Below are 19,108 nucleotides of genomic sequence, written 5' to 3'. Positions count from 1 at the left end.
GCACGGGCAAATATACACTACCAAACGTAAAATAGCTAGATAGTGGGAAGCAGCCGCATAGCACAGGGAGATCAGCTCGGTGCTTTGTGACCACCTAGAGGGGTGGGATAGGGAGGGTGGGAGGGAGGGAGATGCAAGAGGGAAGAGATATGGGAACATTATATGTATAACTGATTCACTTTGTTATAAAGCAGAAACTAACACACCATTGTAAAGCAATTATACCCCAATAAAGATGTTAAAAAAAAAAAAAAAGAAAGCACTCCTTTCCCCTGATTAGCACTCACTTGTCAGAAAAGTACAGTCAATGTATGCTAAAAACCCACTTGAACAATTAGCATTCTCTCTTTTCTTCCATTTGCTTTCAGGGTAATTGGGTAGCCCCTAAAATAACATATTAGACTGGCCTAAGACAAGCGATTCTTTTCAGGAGAGGAAGGAGCATCATGGCCCTGATGCTGAGGCAGCTTTTGGTGCTGACAATTTGAAAGGTGGGGCTTTTCAATAAAAGACAGGCCCGCCTCGCTGGCTTGGGGCTCTCTGCAGTGCACACAGGTGAAGGGGCTGGAAGGCAGCCACTGACTACCTGCAGATGCCTGGTTTGGGCTGTTACAGTCCCAGCCTTTACTCTTGGCAGCTACAACGTGTACTCTTTATGCCAACACAAAGCCGGAAACTCTTCTTTAACCTGGTTGGCTAAATGAGGTTAGCAGCTGGGGAAAACAGGCATCGTGAGAGAACAGGAATGTCCTTCAAAGGGAGTGCTCAGTGGACTCCGGGTGTCTCACTCACTCTGTAGTGAGAAGGGTCAGAGGCTAAGAGCAAGCCATAAATTTGGGTAATCAGTGTGGAGACCAGGCAGGGACACAGCTCCTGGGCTTGAAAGAGTCTCCTCCAGCCCCACACTCCAGCTCCTGGAGCTCGGACCTAATAGAAGTTAAGTCTAAATGGTGCTTCAAGGCTCAGCAAACTGGGTTTCCAAAGGTTCCCTGGTCCCATGAAGCTAATTTACACATTATCTGGGGCCACGGCAAAGACTCTGTCCTGGAGTGGACAGAAAGAGGCTGTGCTGAGTGATGAATGAGACTAAACTGTGTTCGCATGCTTGGTGATTTTGATAAGGATATACTACATAAGAGTTAAGAGCATTATAATTCCCTTTATCTCCATATAAACATGTCACTTCCCCGGAAAGCATACAATTTATTTGTACGTGGGAATGTAATTTAAAAATTTTCTGAAAACCAGATTGAATCTTGGGAAGCAATTTTTAAGTAAACAAAAACATGCCATGTTAATAAGCACTGTATCTTCCCCCACCCCCCGACATAATGTGTACGTACACATTTTCTCAAATTCAGACTGTCGGGGGTCGGGGGGGGGTGAATGAAATGGAAGCAACCTACTTGGATCCTACTTGGAATTGTGATCAAAACCTGAAACTGGAAACAACCCCCAGCGTATTTACCTTCATGGAGAGGCAGACCAGACGGACTGCGTAAATGGGCTGCCTTTCTGGGTGGAAGAGCGTAGGCGCACAAAGCCCACTGGAAGTGTGAGGAGGGGCTTCACTGCAGGGCGGGGTGGGGCTGGCGGGGGCCGGTCTGAAGGACGGCCATGCTGTGGTCACGCCTGGCTCCACTCACTCTCCCAGCCTTTCTACAGCTCGGCCTTTGTAAAGGGCTTCCTCGTGGGTTCATTTCTGCAATTCTCAGAACTGAGCTCAGCTGGACTAGGCGACCCTCCAAGAAGGAAATGGAGGCTGGCAAAGTGCAGAGCCTCCCCCAGGTCACTCACAGGGAGGCTGGGACTCACGCCCGCTCTCTGGGCACCATGGCAAGGTGCTGTCTCCTACGCCACAGCTGCCCACCAGGACTTTGCAGAGGACCCGGGAAGCGCTGTTGGTCCAGAACAACAACCAAGCCTAGCTGTTCCTAAAGCCTGAATTCTACCCTCAGGGATTCGATCCTTTAGTTCAAGGTTTTATCCTTGGTTTAAATGTTGTCACCCCCAGAAAGAGACACCCTGATTTAGGTGTTCTCAGTGTGAACGCACTGTTAAATTGTGTGTGTGTGTGTGTGTGTGTGTGTGTGTGTGTGTGTGGTGTGTGGTGGGGTTTGGGGGAGGATAGAAAAGTTGAAGAGGGCAAAAAGGGGGCTACCTGAAGCACCCAGATCTGAGGGTTGGCGTGAAGGAGCCACCAAGGAAGAGACAGACTGGAGCCCAGATGCTTGGCCAGGTACTAAAGACCAGCAACTCCCGGGCCGCATCACAGGGACCCACGGATGGTAGAAGATAAAAGAGCATGCAGCCATCTCCAGGAACAGAAAAGCAGGGGAAAAAATGGGGAGAATTTTCCATCTTGAACTCGTTAGCTAATTACCATTAACAGCCTCTAACTGGTTGTGGCTGATGACTCACTGAACATTCTGAAGCCTCTCTGAGGTTACCCGGAGACAGGTTAACAAAGGCACCTCCATGGAAGGAAGATCCTGGCTGTTCCAGGCACCCACCCTCTTTTCACCCGCGCTAGGCGAACCTGCATGTGTCCTGGTGGTCTGGGGTCCTCAGTGGGACTCAGTCTCACACAAGCCACCAGGAGCTGCTCCAGGAAGACTGCCCTCACCTACCTTTAAAGGCCCAGACCTGTTGGGGACTAACCTTAACAGGGGCCCTCCAAATGCAAGAGGATATCTCCCCCAACCCCAGGCGAGCAATGGGGGCACAGTGTGCTCACAGCGGCGGGCAAGGCCTCTGTCACAGTGCCTTTGAGGCCCAGTGCGAAGCCCAGCACCAAGCAGAGCAGGCACTTAGGAAACCGTGGCTGGAGTGAACCATGCTGGCCTATGTGGCGACAACGGCAGAACCAGCTCATGCCTGAGGACACAGGTTCTCAGTGGCTTCTGACAAAGGTTTGAGAGACTTTGTGAGAAACAGAACCCCGAACCCTTAACAAAGGGACTATGCTGGTTAGGACTCACCGTCCATCCAGTTCTGTCACTGACAAAGCTCTGAATCGTTACACTCTGTCCCTTTTGACATCAGCCTGAAAGGTCAGTTGTAGGTCAGCTTTAACCAGTGGCCTCCGATGGTTCCTCATTTATCAATGTGCCCACAGCTGTTCTGAGGCCACATAGCTACCGTCTGTCCGCACCACCTCTGGGGTAGACAGCCTGGAAGCCGCAGGGTCGGGACGGCAGTGGGCAGGCCGTGGACGGGTTACCTTGGCGTACTCGAACATGCGGAGGTCTGTGTACATGTCGAGCGCGAGGTTCTCGTGCCCGCTCCTCTTGTACAGTCTGGCGGCCTCGTGGAACTTCCCCTGGTAGGAAAACACATCTGCCAGAAACAGGTCATTGTTGGTCTCTCCCCGCTTCTTCCTCTCCTGGAAAAATTAGAAGCACAGGAAACGGCCTCTGCAGCCATGGCAGGAAGCAGCCTTTACAAAAGTTAGATGTTGCTATTTCAGGTTAAGCCCCTGGGCCTTCCTACTGGAACCTACGCTTGGCTCCTGGGCTGTTGTGTCTCTCACCTAGGTTTCTGGTGGGAATGCTTGACAACAAAAGCAGATTTGTTTTTTTCCAGATGAGTGAAGATCAAAAGAGATGCAAACTTTTGTTTAATGGAAATTCCTCACGGCTGCTTCCTTAAATATTCTTCCAAGGAAACAACTGCGTAGTGAGGATGGTGTGTACCACCCACTCGTAGGGGGCCCCCAAGCTCTAAGAGCTCCGAAATCCCCAGGCCTGGTTTGGCCGAGTTGTTACTCATGATAATGGTGGACAAGGACAAAGTTTAGGGTTTCTTCCCAGAAAAAGATCAACAAAACAGGATAGAGAATCTTACTACGTCCCTGTCTCTAAAAAGAAGGCGAGCAACGCCGTGTGTTGAGAACCCACTAGGCGCCGGCTACTCCTCACCCAAGTGTCACACTGCGGGAAGCTGGGACTCGGGAGAGGGGCAGGTCATGATCACACAGAGCTGGCATTTGGACTCTGTCTGACTCCAGATGCTCTCTGTTCCACGTAATACACCCTTCGGAAACTCGTGACGGCCTCCAACAATACACCTGTGCGCGCACGCAAACACACACACACACACACACGCGCGCGCACACACAGGTAGCAGTGCTGAGAATGAGAAGTAACTGGCACTCTCCCCTCCCTCCTGTGTTAGGGAACAGTCAATAGTCTACAGCTCAAGTATTTGTAAACACTCAATAGCACCCAATCTCTCATCCCCAGCAGTCTCCTTTTGCTTGTTTTCCAGCAAGTGTATCACAGTGGAGGAAGATGAAACATTGAATCAAACTCCTAGGCAAGGACTTCCCTGGTGGCACAGTGGTTGGGAGTCCGCCTGCCAATGCAGGGGACACGGGTTCAACCCCTGGTCCGGGAGGATCCCACATGCTGCGGAGCAGCTAAGCCCGGGCGCCACAGCTATGGAGCCTGTGCTCTGCAGCCCACGAGCCACAGCTACTGAGCCCACATGCCACAACTAAAGCCCACGCACGCCTAGAGCCTGTGCTCCACAACAAGAGGAGCCCCCACTCGCTGCAACTAGAGAAAGCCTGCACGCAGCAACGAAGACCCAACACAGCCAAAATTAAAAATTAATTAAAAAAAAAAACAACTCCTAGGCAAGCTGGTGAAAGTTACAACAGCTGCAGGCAATACGCTTCCCCCCTGACAGAAATAATTTTTAACCCCCCCCCAAAAAAACCCCAAACTACACACAGTTTAGGCTAATCTGCCAAATAAACTAACTCCTAATAGTAGGAAATGAATTAAAATCTTGCAGTGAGATAAAGAAATAGGTTTCACTAGGCGTGGAATTTAGGCCAAATCAGTTCCAGGCCCCAGAACCCCACCATGATCAGTACAAAGGATTCCACACACTCAGTGTGTAAGAGCCACATGGACAGATGCCGTTCCTCCTGCTATCAGCACAGTTGCATCTCGCCCATCCAAAAGAAGCGCAGTAAGGAACCCCAGTTCTCTGGAACAATGCTGAATGCCTAGAAGCAAGCAACTAAGGCCTCAGAGCAAACAAAATGGATCCGCACTCAAAGGCACTGTGCTCTTTTTCAAGAGGCAATTCTTACAAGTTTACTTTGCCCAGCTCACAGCACACCAGAAGAGACAGTACACGGGATCTCAGTAAGACGTGATAAGTGGCCAGAGTTGGTCCTCACAGAGGTCGGTTACTTTTACACAGAGAAAAATTATGTTCCATGGCCTCATGTTAAGACCCCTAGATCCAGACCAGCTGATCTACAAATGTGGCCCCTAGTAGTAAGTGATACTGGGCATCATGGGTAGGTGGCTCTGAAGAAACCCTTCACCGTGCAGGTGAGGACTGAACAGAAGACAGAGATGCTCCTTGTGACTGTGCTGGGGGAGGGAGAGGGTGTGCAGAGCAAGCGCCAGGAGCAACTTCCGAAAGGGCAACACGGCCCAGAGGAAAGACAGCGGGAGCTTGGAAAACAAAACTGGCTTAAATTCCAACCCATCTTTTTGCCCTGGGGACGTGACACAGCCTTTCTGGGCCTTAGTTTCCTTATTTATCAATAGAGGTAAGAACAGCAGCTGCCTCATCAAGTCGCTGTGAGGATTTAAAATCGTGTACACGTCAATCACGCGTGCGGCATGGAGCAGGCACTCAACAAACGGCAACTATTACTAGGCCAAGCAGGCTGTGAGCTCCCGCAGGCCTCTTCCACTCAGCTCTCTGCCCACTGGGCTCAGCCACACGGCTTGGCCCACGACAGGTGTTTATTATGCTGAACTGAATCGAAGGGAGGAGACATTTGCTGATCTCCTCACTGCTTCCATATGTGAATCCAAATGTATCTCACGTTCCCGGAGCCTCACAATAAATCTGTTCAGAAGAAAAAATATGTAAACCTTTTTACGGACAGACAGCCTGAAGGTGCACAGGAATGAAAAATATTTTCTCCCATCACCCAGCAAATGGTGCAGCTAGAACCAGCCTCTTTAGGCCCCCATCCACCTCTGGGTGTGGCTGACGAGGTCCAGGCCGGGACTGGCGGGCTGCGGGGAGGGCTCAGAGCTCCGCAGGCGCCAGCTGGGTCACACGCCTCCCTCCCCAGGGCCCATCCCTGCAGGTGGGTGCAGACCATGTGCATCTGGGAAATGCCTCCTACACTGGCACATTGTTGGAGCCCTAGAGGGGGGTAGCAAGCTAACAGCCACTGCAAGGATGAAATTCGGTAACTGAGAACTGTTTAATCCTCCCAGCAACCCTGTGAGGTAGGTCTCATCCCATTTCACAGACAAGAGACCGAATCTCTGAGGGATTGGGGACCCACCTGCCTCACCCAGCTAACAAGTGACAGACTGTACTCCCGGCTCTCACGTGCTGGCTCCCCCCATGTGGCACTCTGCCCCCCAGAGCAAGGCTGTGGCCCGGACGCCCAGACACCAGTGGGCTCTGTCCATGTGTCCTCAAGACCCTCGCCTGCTGGAAGAGCCGCCTGCAAACCACAGACAGCGCATCTGCGCTTCCCTGAGAATCAAGAACGCTTCATCTTTTACCTCAATGCTGTTGATGAGCTCTAAATACCGGAGGTCTTGTACTCTGGTGAAGGCCTAGAGGGGAAGAAATGAAAGAATAAAATCAGCTGCCTTCTGGGCTTCAAAAGTGCGTGATTGGCTGGGGGTGGGAGTCAAGCTTTAGAAAGTGAGCCAGTAAGGAGGGAAAGAAACAAGCACTGATGAATCACCGTGTGTACTGGGAGGGTCCTGCCACCCAGGGAAGCGTGGCTTTATCCCTGGGATTAGTCCATATGGGGAACAGCAAAGAAGCCCTGGCGGCATCACTCACTTTGGGACGAGGTAAACAAAACTCGGATACTGCAGTCAGTGACGCGGCTGGCTTGGAGGAATCTCTACGCGAAAGGGAAGACCAGGCTGGTCTGAGCCTCTGAGGCAGCAGCACAGGAGTGGGAGTGGGGGGACGTGCTGATGGAGGAGAGGCCGCGCGTCCACCTCAGTGACCAGGATGGAGCACAGGAGACAGCCTTGCTTCCCGGTCAGGGCACAAACACAGGGCCTGTGGTGCCGGCACAGGGGGAGGAGAAGAGGGGAAAGCTGAGAAGGAACAAAGATGGCTTCGGGAACGAAGGGGGAGGTAGGGAATGAATCACTCCAAGTCTCTGGAAGGCAAACTCTTATGTAAATCCTAAAAGTGGAGCTCTTGCGTTGGACTCGCAGTAAAGCCAGAGATTTTAACCCATGGGCTACTAGAAACTTCTAGGCAGCCTTCTGCAAGCAAACTGATGTTAGCTAAGCCCCTTGTGCTGCTTTCAGATTCTGCAAGGGTTTTAGAGGAACATAACCCACCCTGTCAGGCAGATCTTCATGTGGCTTTGCTGCCAGCATCTCCTCCCATTTAATTCCTCCCAGGCGGGCTTCTCTACAGCGTCCCATATGAAATGGGCTGACACATGCCTGGAGGAGGCAGCAGGTCCAGGAGCCTTCGAATTTAAAATACAGAACAACAACCCTGGCCAACTGCTCTCTCTGCTCAGCTGCATGACATCCTCCACCTAAAAAGCCAGGAGATTAGCAGGTCATCCGGCCTCTGGCTGCCTCACAGATGACCAAAATGTGACTTTATCTCTTCATCCTGCAGGGCCAGGCATCCTATCAGGGGCTGGGGACCCAGAGACGAACATGACTTGGCCCTTGTCCCCCTCTGTGATTCAGGGGCCCATATTTTAAAAGGGGAGGCAGGCAGATTAAACAGATCATGAACTCTCCCTGAGCCAAGAGCTATACAATTCCGAACTAGATGCCCTGGAGAACACAGATTCACTGTTTGGAAACGGGCAGGGGCAGGAGGCTGGAGGCTGGACTAAGCAAAGCATCACAGGGTAGGAACCTGACAGATGGGACCTGAAGAGGGGTCCCTTGAAAGGGTCAGGCAGGCATCACATAAGCAAAGGGATGAGGGCTCAAAGCACCCATTTTCCACACAGGAGGGCTTACAAGCTATCGTCTAGATCTGGGCTTCCTGAAAGCAACATGAGGGGGAAGCCTGGGGTGTCTGGCAAGGTAGCAGAGAGGAAAGAAGGAGCATTCTAGGTCTCAGTCCTGGCTCTGAGACCTTCCAGCTGGGGGGCCCTGAACCTAACCCTTGCCCGCCTCCAGGCTGCCAACAACTTCCTTATGGAAAGGGGCAAGCTAGCGAGGTCCTCTCCACGGCCTTCCTAGTTCTGCTCTGCTAGGATTTGAGGACTTGTCACCGTAAGAAACGTGAGTTTCTTCAGCCCTGACACATTCTGCAGAGTGAGGGGTGCCCTGGTCGGAGCGGTCTGAGTCACAAGGCCCGTGGATAACCTCAAGTAGAGGGAAGTGTGGGAACAGGGCCGCATCTGCAGTTCTGCTTGGGGCTGCCTTCCCAGGTGTGAAGCAGCTCTCCTCCGCCATCTAGTGGAGACACTGGCCTATCGCCGGGAACCACCCTCCACCCCCGTGTGCCTGAGACTTGGGCAAAGCAGAAAAAGAAAGGCTGGGGAACGGGAATTTGGATAAAATGATCAAGTTCTAGTCTATGGTTAAAGTCTTGTGGGCTTCACACAATAATCTCTATTCTCAGGGAGCGTTTGGAGGATACAGGGTGGGGAGGAGGGGTTCCAGTTTAGTTTGCGTCAAACGTTTCAAACGTTTGCTGAGCGCCTAATGGTCTATGGCACCGTGCTTGGCGGTGTTGGCTGATGCTAGGATGAGACTGATGCTTAGCTGCTGGGTGTAAGGAACTGACAATCTCTCCGGAAGACTTCTAATTTCATTCCAGGCTAAAACCAAACAAACAAAACACATTCTAGGAATCCTTTGTCATTCTTCATCCCTCCTGGCATTTCTGGGTGGGGCAGGAGAGGGAAGCTCCCTAGATGGACTTGCTTCCTCCCTCCTCTGAATTCTTAAGAATTCCTAATAGCCCTCCTCTATTACCACTTTTCTTATGCTAACTAGATCTAAAACTATGATACAGATAATTATCGTATCACGGTGATTTTACTTGCTGTAATAATGGTTGGCATTTGTACAACCACTGCCAGTTTTAGAATCCCTCTTACAACGTGGGGGTTACGCCTAATGACACTGTCACGCAAGCCTGTCAGTCCCGTTTTCACCGTCCCGCTGTAGGAGTGGGAGGGCTGAAGCTCCAAGAGAAGCGGCTGGCTGGGGCCATCCAGCCCGTGCAGGCACAGCTGGGCCTCAACAAGGCTGCTGAGTCCCGGCCTGGTCCCCATCCACTCTCTTTTCAGGCCTAGAAGTCCCACCCTAGCACAGGGCAGGCACCACACATTTCTGCAACCACTTGCCCACTAGCCAGGAGTATGGGCTAAATGAGGGCCTGGCTAATTGACTGTGGGTTAGAAAAAGAAGGGAGGGAGGAGTAGGTAGGGGGGTTTGGAAGCCACTCATTTCCCCACCTCAGGCTCCAGACGGAAAACCCATCTCAGAGACGGAGCTGGGCTTTTTCTAATGTGGGGAAAGGGGGCAAATGTTTTCAACCATTTCTGTAGTTTTAATAGACTAGGCCAGGAAACAACACCATGAATCAAGGCCATGAATCATGCATGCCATGAAGGTATGTGTGGAGTGACACTGCCGTCAGAATCAGAGAACTTGACCATTTCTTCCAATGTACTTAGCGGAGTGCCAAGAAAAACAGCATTGTGTAATAAGTGGCCCTAATACCAGTAAGTGCTTATACCAATGATAAAAGCTACTGGTGACTGAGCGCTGACAATGTGCAGGCTTTGCTGTGAGCTGTGCATGGATGGTCGCTCATAAGGCTGACAGCTACAGTCTATCAGATGCCCCTTCTTCTGTGTTAGGCTTTACAGGCATTATCCATTAGATCCTTATAACTCCATGAGGATGGGGCCTGTCATCACCCTAATTTTACAGATGAGCAACCTCAGAAAGGCTGTTACCTGCTGAGGCTCACGGAGGTGGCTGTGCTGGGATCCCAGCCCAGGTCAGTCTAACTCCAGAGCCCATGACAGTAGGCATCTGCCTCCTCAAGGGAGCCTGCGAGGACCAAATTCCAGCTCACGCTGACTGACGCTTACCTTCTTTGCTGTTTCAAACTCCAATCCTTCTAAAGCTTCCATGGCCAGCTCGCGCCAGTCAGTGTCTGTCACGCCCAAGCAAGCAATCTGGTAGGCTTCTCGGAACATCTTCCTATCCAGGTACTGGTACATCGGAGCAGACTGGAGGATTTCATCAAAAGGAAAGAAGACTGCTTTCAGAGCAATGGAACAGTCAGATGCACACAAAGCCCGATTCCACGTGTGTGCACCAACTTAATGACGAGTGTCACAGAGCAAGGCCACAATGACCCATCAGCACCCTGCTCAGCCTCACCCCGGCCCACCTGATGCCCTTCCATTCGGCCACCCCTTTCACAGCCATCGTATTGAACCACCGTATTTAGCAGCACAAACTTCCACCCGCCTCCCCTCCACCACCACCGGCTTTCCCCACCTCCAGGGTGGCCGGATCACAAGATGTCACCCTTGCCTGGAATGCCTTTGCCCCTCCTCGCCCACTGCAAAGTACCTAATTGGCTTTAAAGGCCCTGTTAAAATGTCACCTCTTCTGTAAAGTCTTCACTGACCCCTCAAGGGGTTTTATTTTTATTTTATTTTAATATTTGTTCATTTATCTGGTTACGCTGGGTCTTAGTTGCAGGCTCCTTAGTCGTGGCTCGCGGACTCCTTAGTTGCAGCTTGCCAGCTCCTTAGTTGTGGTAGGCGGGCTCCTTGGTTGTGGCATGCGAGCTCTTGGTTGCAGCATGCATGTGGGATCTAGTTCCCTGACCAGGGATTGAACCCGGGCCCCCTGCATTGGGAGCATGGAGTCTTAACCAGTGTGCCACCAGGGAAGTCACTCCAGCTGTATTTTAATTAAAAGTCTGTCCCCATAAGGCTGTGCACAACCTGAGGGTGGCGGCGGGGTCGTACTTAACTCCCTCAGCAGGCCCTCAGTCTGCGTTTGCTGAAGGAATGAACAACGTTACTGAGGAAGGGGCCTGGGATGGCCTCTTACGAAGAGGGCGGAAAAACCTGCTTCTCCCAAGAAAGGCTGCCATCTCCTAGTGCCCTGGCCCTGGGAACCTTCCTACCATCCCTCCAACCAGACAGGGCTGCCTCACCATGACACCTGTGAACAGTTCTTAATAACTTCTTTTTTTAGGTTTACTAAGTGCTTTTGGACCGGTCCCAACAGCCCTGTGTAGTAGGTATTACTGCCCCCTGATTACTGCCCGGAGACTGAGAGGGCAACTGACCTGCTAAGGACACAGAAGTGGCAAATGGAAGCCCTGGGGCTGGACTGGGGGCACGCTGTCCAGGTTCCGTGCTCCTCCCTGCCGTGTGTGTGTGTGTGTGTGTGTGTGTGTGTGTGTGTGTTCTTTCGCACACAAGAACAGGTGTGAGCTGGGTCCGGGTGTCCTCAACAACGAAAGGCCAGTCAGCGTGCTAAAGGGACTGCACCCCTCCTTCTGGCTTCCTGGGCAGTGGAACTGATCCGCCAGTGCCTCTGCGCTAATGGTTCCCAAATGTGGAGCTGGAAGAGCTGCTGTCTCTGTCTGCGGCCTGTATCTTTGAAATTCCCGACCCCATTTTTTAGCTTTAGAGTTGAAGGAAACTTGTTTCTTTTTAAGCTATTCTCCCCTCTGACAGCAAGACTGCTTCTCAATGCTCACCTTTTCTGCCCTGCCCCCCCATCTCCCCTCCCTTCAAGGGGGCAGCAGGGCATGAAGCGGGGAGCAGTTGAGCTAGAACCCCGGCCTGGCTCAGCCACATCCTAGCTGTGGGGTTTGGGGTAAACTCATTAGCTTCTGTTACAATGCCCTGCCCAGCCCACTGGCTACCAGTGCGTTGAAAGTGGGAAGGTGCCAGGCGAAAGCAAGCCTGCTCCCTCCCCACTGTGCTTTCTCAGCACAGAAACACACCTGCTGCTCCTCTTTGTCTTTCCAGACCTTTCTGGGCTCAGACCAACTGTCACCACCTCATGGAAGCTTTCTCAAACTCCCCAAGAACAACGAGCTTTCCTTTCTAAACTCCTTTGGTGAACAACCTCTGTTCCAATTTAGTTGTTCTGCAGGGTTTGCTATTTAAAGATTGATAATAACAATAATAGGAATTGGGCCAGACAAAACCTGAAGGATGGGTGCGTTTAGCTCCACTCCAAGGAAAAGTGAGGCCCAAAGAGTAAAAGGAGCGGCTCAAGGTCACAGCTGGTTGAGACGGCAGAGTCAGAACTCAAACCCACTGCTCCTTCCCCTCGACTGCCCCCAAGGCTGAGCCCCGAAAGGGTGGTTCGGAGACTCAGACAAGCACAGGAGAAGCCAGCCCAGGACAAATGGTTAACACTCGGGCTTGCCTGGGAGGCACCATCTGAGAACGGGAGTTTTAAAAATATACTGAGGGAACAAATGCCCTCTGAGCTCTACTTGATCTCATTGTTGCATTCCAAGCATGAAGTCACCACCGCCCTGAGAAGCCCGACCGGGGTTCGCCGCCCTACTTGGCAGCCCTGACTAACCAATTCTTGCACAAGATGATGTAAATTTCGAAAGGAAACCAGAAATCCCCAGAGCGGGTCTGTTTTCTCCCTCCTCTCTGGGCCAAAGCCACAGGATGGCTGGAGGCAGAGGCGACAGATAAACAGCCTCTGTCTCGAGGCTGCCTTTCCAAACCCTTGGCAGTAGTGACCTGCTGCATCAGCAGGACGGCCTTCGTGCAGCCAAGGGGGCTCTGGCTGCTGAATCTGAAGGACTTGGCTTCAGAGGAAGCTCCGCGCTGCCCTGCTGGCTCCTCTTGGCGGCCAAAGCCAGGGAGCAGCAGCAAACTGCATTTATCTTCGAGGTCACGATGGCAGTCTTGGAGGAAAACTGTCACTCAGCATGGCCTGTCTGGCACGGTGGAGGAGGACTGTGTTTCTGGTGGCTGTGGAGCCAGGGCTCGGGATGGGGAGCCCCGCGAGGAAACAGTCCAGCAGGGGCGTTTCTTGCCCCTCCTCCTGCCCTGCTTCCACCCACCTCTCTCCCTTCTTTCTCTGGCTTTCTTTTTTTCTCTCTCCTTTTCCTCAGATCTTAATTCTACTACCATTTATTGAATAACTGTTCTGTGTCAGGCACTATTAATTCCCGAAGCAATAAGTAACAAGGGTATCATCAGCTTTGAGGGAGAAGCGGACCCCAAGCCCAGCCTTTACAAGAAGCCAAGGCAGGGAGCGCGAGTGAAGGTGAGGTGTCTGGAGGGGGCGCAGACGGATGAAGCCCAGCTGAAGGGCAATCTGGAGACACGTCTACAAATCTTTCACATAGACATGACCTCTGACCCAGCAATTTCACTCCTAGGAATTTATACCAAGGAGCTATACTGGGATTGGTGCAAAGACTTAGCTAGAAAGATGCCCACTATCTACAATAGGGAAAAAGCTGTAAACAGCATGACCATCGAACAATAGGCGCTGGTTGAGTAAGTTGTGGACATCATGTGACAGGACAAAAAGCAATCATTAAAAACAATGGGGGCAGCAGGAAGGGGGTGTGGTTATAACAGAAGGGCAACCTAACACCAGGGACCTCGTGGGCTGATGGCAGAGGTACCACTCACATACACAGGTGATAAGTCTGTACTGTGGTTGCAAACTGTTACCAGCGGGAACACCTCGGCAAGTTGTACAAAGGATCTCTGTATGATTTCTTACAATTACATGTGAATCTACAATCACCTCAGTATTTTTAAATGCTAGAGAAGCACATTTACTAATGTGGAGCCATGTTTCCAGTAGATTGCTGAGTGAAGAAGCCAGAGTGCTAGCTGATGGCCAATAATTCATACAAAGTGATGGGTCTGCAGTATGTAAATGTCAGGTTAATTAGAAGATTATAATCCACATTCAGTAAAGTAAGTACAGTAAGCCTGAGGTTTCAGCTATAGGAGCAATACTTACAGACAGAAGTCACAGAACAGTATTTACAGTATGGTTCCACTTTTGTTTAAAAATGTTTATATAAAATCATATACTCATAATTGCGTATCACACATCTATTATATGTACATATAGAAATGGTCTGGGTGCATATATTCTACAATCTTTAACAGTGATTCTTGGGCTTCCCTAGTGGCACAGTGGTTAAGAATCTGCCTGCCAATGCAGGGGACATGGGTTCGAGCCCTGGTCTGGGAAGATCCCACATGCCGCAGAGCAACTAAGCCCGTGTGCCACAACTACTGAGCCTGCGCTCTAGAGCCCACGAGCCACAACTACTGAGCCTGCAAGCTACAACTACTGAGCCCGTGAGCCACAACTACGGAAGTCTGTGCGCCTAGAGCCCGTGCTCTGCAACAAGAGAAGCCACCACACTGGGAAGCCCACGCACCACAACGAAGAGTAATGAAGAGAAGCCCCCGCTCGCCACAACTAGAGAAAGGCCATGCACAGCAACAAAGACCCAACATAGCCAAAAATAAATAAATAAAATAAATTTATTAAAAAAAAAAAAAAAGAGTGATTCTTGGGAATTTCCTGGTAGTCCAGTGATCAGGACTTACTGCTTTCACTGCCAGGGGCCCGGGTTCAATCCCTGGTCGGGGAACTAAGATCCCACAAGCCTCAACGTACAGAGTGATTCTCTCTCGAGGATGGGGAATTGAGGGCTAGCCTCTCCTTGGCACTTGTCTCTATTTTAAAACAGCTCTACAGAGGGCGCGATTCCCTTGGGGAGAAGACAGGAAGCTGGGGCCGCCGGGGTTAGGCCAGCCCCAACTTGGGTCGTCAATCTCTGCCCTCCTGTCTGTTTCTGCCCTCCCCACTACTCCGTGGCTCTGGACTCCAGCTCCCCCCAACCCCCCACATCTGTTCTGGCCTCCTCCTGGTTTGAGGGACGGGTGCAGACAGTCCCACGCTCCCTTTCTGGCTCAACAGACCTCAGCTCCCACGCCCCGTCCCACCCATATTCTCTCTCACACGCACACACCACCCCCTCACACGCCATGCGGACGCCCTGCTGGACTCCCAGCTGGACTCCCAGCTTTGCCAGCTTGTTCCACTCTGTCCCACGCACGGCTCTCAGTAAAACATGCTGTCTGCTGCCAGACAACCTTGCATACCCCTCCCCACCCCTCCCAGGAAAGGAGGATCAGAAAGAAATGGAGGCTCAGTGAGGTTGAGCTGTTTGCCCAAAGACACGCAGGTTGCAAAGGGTGGAGATGGGGTTCAGGTTCAAGTCCAGAGTGCCTTCCATGCTGTCACGGCTGCCACTCTAGTCTCTCTCCCCTCTCTCCTCCCCAGTCCCTCCCAGGCACCACGAGGAGCCTGGCTTTCCTGGTCTCCTCTGCCCTGCCCCGGCTAAGAGCTGACAGGCTCCCGGGTTACCTGTGGCACCTCCACGGCCGACATAGAAAACGCGTGGAGGCAGAAGATCCTGGAGCCGTTGTAGCCGACCACGAAGCCCTGCAGCTTCTGCTGGTGCACGGGGAAGGTGCTGGCCTTGATGTTGAGGTAGCCGCCTCCAGAGAAGCAGAGCATGTCCTCACACTGGGTGTTCCAGGCCACACTGTTGGCGTTCGGCTCCTGAGGAACAGGGATGGTGAGGGTGACAGCCCCGGGCGTGGACACCATTCCTACACTCAGACAAGGACTCCTTTTAAAGCCTGAATCACACTAAGTTGCCAACAGTGGGGTGTAGGGAACGGGGGGAGAAGGGGATCGGACAAAATGGACAGGACACAGAGGCAAGCTCCTCTTTGCACTATGTGTGTAGGAATTTTTTAATAAGCAAGCATTATTTTTGAAAAATATATTATTATCCCCAAGTATTAATAATTACATAGTGAGAAAATCAGCAAGGTGGGTTCTAGTTCTCTTAAAGAATGAATATACAAAGCTGGTCATGGAAGAAGGTTTAAAAGGGTATATTCCAAAGAATTAACAGGGATTGTTTGAGGGTGGGTGGAATTGTGGGTAATTTTTATTTTCTACATTTTCTGTTTGTCTGAAATTTTCTTTTAGTCCATGAACATCTATTGTTTTTTATAATAAGAAAAAGAACAGTGAGTTATTTTTAAAATTAGAAAATAATATATTCTCTCTGCATTGACAATTCACACATGTAAAAACTACAGTCTCCCTGGGAGGCACCCCTCCCCCTCACTTCCCCTCCAGAGTTTTCTGCTCAGCTCTGGGGCCCCAGGGACCAGCAGATGTTCATACCTTTCTGCCTAGAATCTGTTACAATGCCTGAATCGTTTATAATGAGCATGGATTACTTTTATAATGAGAAAAAAACAATATAGCTGTTTTTGCTTGCAGGGTGCTGGGGAAGCTGAGAGGAGAAAAAAAGATAGCTGGGAATGTTTGTGTCTCCTGGCAAGATTGGAGAATTACCTTCCCTGGCTGCCTGCAGAACCCTCAGTGGGGACTGGGAAGGACACACACCCTTCCACTCCTTCAAGGCTCAGGCGCAGATTCACAACTGGGGGCCTGCTAACCTACCTCCAGGGGATGGGTGTTCAGTCTGGAGAGAAGAGACGTAACACCGAGGGCCCTATTCTGTGCCAGGCACTGAGCTAGGTTCTACGGTACCTTATTGAGCCCAGCAGCAATTCTGTGAGGGGGCAAGTACTAGTTGCATGTTAGACGTAAGGAGAAATTGAGGCTCAGAGAGGTTCACTAACTTGCTTGAGATCACACAGTAAGTGATGAAGGCGGGACTGGAGGCAGGTCTGTCTGAAGGCACAGCCTGTGCTCTTTCTTTCCTCGAAACCACTCTGCCTCCTGGTGATGGGGGCGAGTTGCTATGGGGGAGTCGCCTTGGGCTAGTGGTAGCCAGGTGTCCCCTTCCAAACGACTGAGGCCGCCCCCCCCCTGCTGTGCTGATTCTGCTGCCGAGGACAAGGAGGAGCCCTGATAAAGGGTCCTCAATCTGCCATGACACAGGGACACCTGCAGTGGCTGAGGAAGCCAGTCAGGGGAGGCTTTAGCTCTGGGGGGACCCGCCTCAGGCAAATGGCCCTGACCGCTTACAAAGCCCTAAAGAGGCAAAGAGCAGCACCGAGTCCAGCAGAAAGCCAGTGGACGCTGGGCACGGAGCCTCTGGATGGCTCTTCTCCGGGGACACCCCTCCTCCAGCCACAGGACCAAGCAGTGTGTAAGCAACTACTGTCCCCCGCACACTCCACCTCCTGTTGGCTCTTACAGTATCCTTGGGAAACAGCAGAGGAAGGGCTGCCCCCATCCCTTCCCTTCTTTCAGATGACAAAACCGGTCCTGTTTCCTGACCGTGTCTCAGGGCACTCGCAGACACAGGCAGGCCTCCAGCCGGTGAGCAGCAGACTTTTTCAAAAGAATCATCTTCACATTAGCCCACCTACTGAGAGCCCACCTATGAGCCCCACTTAGACTGATTATTACTCATTTACTGCTCACAGTAACCTCATAAGAAAGGTGTAACTTGCCCACCTTACCTGTGAGGAAACCGAAGTCCATGAGGCTCGCCCAGCTCCCGCCGCTCGCGTGCGAGGTGCAGGCTGGGCCCGGCCTCTTGGACTCTGTGCTGCTGTGTGGTCCCCACACGCTACACCTCACTGCTCTCCCCGGAGGCCTGCCTGGGAGCCAGAGTGAGCCCTTCCTGCAGGGACTGGGAAGCCAGGGGAGGGTCTCTAGGCAAGGACCTCGTCCTGGGCGCTCCTGGGGGTCACCTGAAATAGCAACTCCTTGGTGTGGATGTCATACACCAGGCACGTGTCGTTTTCATCCACCACGGCCAACTTGTTGCGGGAGGCACTCATGTCCAGGCAGCGCACGGCTGTGGCCTGCTTTAGCAGGACGATGGCAAAGAGACTGTCCACAAAGATCTTCAGGATCTGGCAAAATTTCAGAGGAAAACTGTGAGTCCCCAAGGCAACAACACCCTGGAGCACCGCCAGGCCGTTGGAACCCGTGTGCTCTACAAGAACAACTCCCACTAACTTCACCAGAGGCTCTGTGTGGAGAAAAGGACCCATCAAAAGAAAGTGAACGGGGCTTTCTCCATAGGAGACCGGGAGTGTGGTCCGTCAGAGGTCGCCAAGGTAATGACAGTCCCCAAGACACAACCAACTCACTTGAGTGTCTGCTTGACTGGGGACTATTAACAACATTACCCAAACTGCAGGGTTAGGAGACAGCATCTAACGAGAGCTGAGTCACAAACTACCACAGGAAGAGGCGCCTGTAAACACTAACAAGACATCTGGTGTAGCCACAGCAAGATGACGATGACGATGCTGGTGGTGGGGATGATGAGAATTTGGAGTTGATGATGTACATAGCTATCAGTTATTGACCATTTTTGACAGCCCTGTGAAACATGTGGTATTCTCTTCATTTGTAAAACCTGAGCCTCAGAGCGATGAAGTGACTTGCCTAGGGTCACACAGCTAGTGAGTAGCTACAGATGAACATGACCCCAGGTCCACCTGCCCACAAAGCCCATGCTCTCCAGCCTCGCACTGGAAGTGACAGCAGACAGAGAGAAGGAAGCTGGCTTTCCTTCCCCGTGGTGTTGCTACACTGTGGCCCCTGCCAATCTCAACTTCCATGACTTCCGTCCCCAGGAAAGGCCTGACAAGGCTCAGCCACAAGCCATCTGCTAGACAGCTTGACTCTCAGGCTAATGCAGTTATATTTTTCCTTTCAAATTTCCATGTAACCCACTTAGAACTTTCTTCTTCTGAGCAAAGAACACACACACACACACACACACACACACACACACACACACACACATATCTGCTTAACATTTTGTAACCTAGATTTTCCACATCTATTTGAGCAAAGGGTCCATCTGTCTTAAACATCGAGTAACAGCGTGAGGACTAGTACCCTCTGGGATACAAGCTAGAACACATGCCTTGATCCATTCATTGCTCTAACCGGGACCTGACCTAAGGAACGAGCTCTGCCTTCCTCTCTAGCAAGGCACTGAAACTGAATCTCTAACAAGTCTCCCACTTTCTGGGTGACCTTAAATCCACTAACCCACTCTACGGCAGCCCAGAGGCTGCAGGGCCGAC

The 19,108-nt window shown here is 51.6% G+C and overlaps 1 protein-coding gene across 9 annotated transcripts in view; it reads right to left on the bottom strand.

Annotated features, from left to right (window-relative positions):
• The window catches only part of IFT122 (intraflagellar transport 122), a 69,622-nt gene that overhangs the window by 20,455 nt on the left and 30,059 nt on the right, over nucleotides 1-19,108 (bottom strand). For all 9 annotated transcript variants that reach the window (XM_029242387.1, XM_029242379.1, XM_029242380.1 and 6 more), the window contains 5 exons: nucleotides 17,753-17,917; nucleotides 15,429-15,626; nucleotides 10,109-10,249; nucleotides 6,558-6,611; nucleotides 3,224-3,385 (listed from right to left, as the gene is read on the bottom strand). In XM_029242387.1, coding sequence (XP_029098220.1) covers nucleotides 3,224-3,385; nucleotides 6,558-6,611; nucleotides 10,109-10,249; nucleotides 15,429-15,626; nucleotides 17,753-17,917 — 720 coding nt within the window. The remainder of the gene's footprint in view (nucleotides 1-3,223; nucleotides 3,386-6,557; nucleotides 6,612-10,108; nucleotides 10,250-15,428; nucleotides 15,627-17,752; nucleotides 17,918-19,108) is intronic.

The sequence above is a fragment of the Monodon monoceros genome, unplaced genomic scaffold, assembly GCF_005190385.1.
Source record: "Monodon monoceros isolate NGI ecotype Baffin Bay Population unplaced genomic scaffold, NGI_Narwhal_1 Super_Scaffold_3, whole genome shotgun sequence".
NCBI classification, from domain to species: domain Eukaryota; kingdom Metazoa; phylum Chordata; class Mammalia; order Artiodactyla; family Monodontidae; genus Monodon; species Monodon monoceros.
Note: the sequence above shows the minus strand (reverse complement) of the source record. Positions and strands in the feature narration are given on the sequence as shown.